Raw genomic sequence first — 942 nt, forward strand, 5'->3', positions numbered from 1 at the left:
ACGACCTCATATCATATGCGATATATGTGACATATGCATGATTTTTAGAAAAAAAATACGTATACCACATATATATATAAAACATATATATATATATATATATGTATTATATATATATGTATATATATAAATATATTTATATATATGTATATATATATATCATTTCATTATATATGTATGTGTATAATTTTTAAAATTTTATTTTTATTAATATTATTTTATTTTTATTTTTTATTAATTAATATTATTAAATACTAGGGATTGATGATGTGGCAGATGACTAAGATGCATGTCATCATTAAATAATATTTTTTTCGTTCAGGGTTTTATTTGGCAATTTTTAAAAGTATAGGGTTTTAATTGCCAATTTTTAAAAGTATAATGTTTTTTTGGATTGAAAAAAGTATAGGATTTAAATTGCGACGAGAGAAAAGTAGGTTTTAAATGAAATTATTCCTTTTATTTAATAATCTTTAGATTAAAAAAGCGACTTTTGTTTTTTTATATTATTATTATTTTCTCCTCCATCACCAAACCCTCTTTCCTCTCTCACTCTCTGAAACTCCGGCGAAGAAGAGACGAGTCAACGAGAGAAGACGACAATCGGAACAACCATTTCGGATTTTCTCTCCTCGAACCCTCAACTCTCGAAGATCCTTTTTTTTTCTGTATCACCGGATATGGACATCGCTGACGGTCGAAACAACGACGGTGGAGGTTCGGCGGCGGCGGCGTCGAGGCAGCAAGTGGACGCGTCTCTTGCAACGACGTCGTCGAATTCTACGGCGGTTGTTCCGGCGAAGAAGTCGACCAAGGACAGGCACACGAAGGTTGATGGGAGAGGACGGCGGATCAGGATGCCGGCGCTGTGCGCGGCTAGGGTTTTCCAGTTGACGAAGGAGCTCGGTCACAAGTCCGATGGCGAGACCATCGAGTGGCTTT

General features: G+C 34.9%; 1 protein-coding gene across 1 annotated transcript in view; it reads left to right on the top strand.

The window, feature by feature from the left end:
* Positions 1–680: 680 nt before the first annotated feature.
* LOC104825333 (transcription factor TCP8-like) overlaps positions 681–942 on the top strand; it is a 1,423-nt gene continuing 1,161 nt past the window's right edge. Inside the window, exon 1 of the mRNA XM_019201672.1 lies at positions 681–921. Coding sequence (XP_019057217.1) covers positions 681–921 — 241 coding nt within the window. The remainder of the gene's footprint in view (positions 922–942) is intronic.

This window comes from Tarenaya hassleriana, unplaced genomic scaffold (assembly GCF_000463585.1).
Source record: "Tarenaya hassleriana unplaced genomic scaffold, ASM46358v1 Cleome1, whole genome shotgun sequence".
Lineage (NCBI taxonomy): Eukaryota > Viridiplantae > Streptophyta > Magnoliopsida > Brassicales > Cleomaceae > Tarenaya > Tarenaya hassleriana.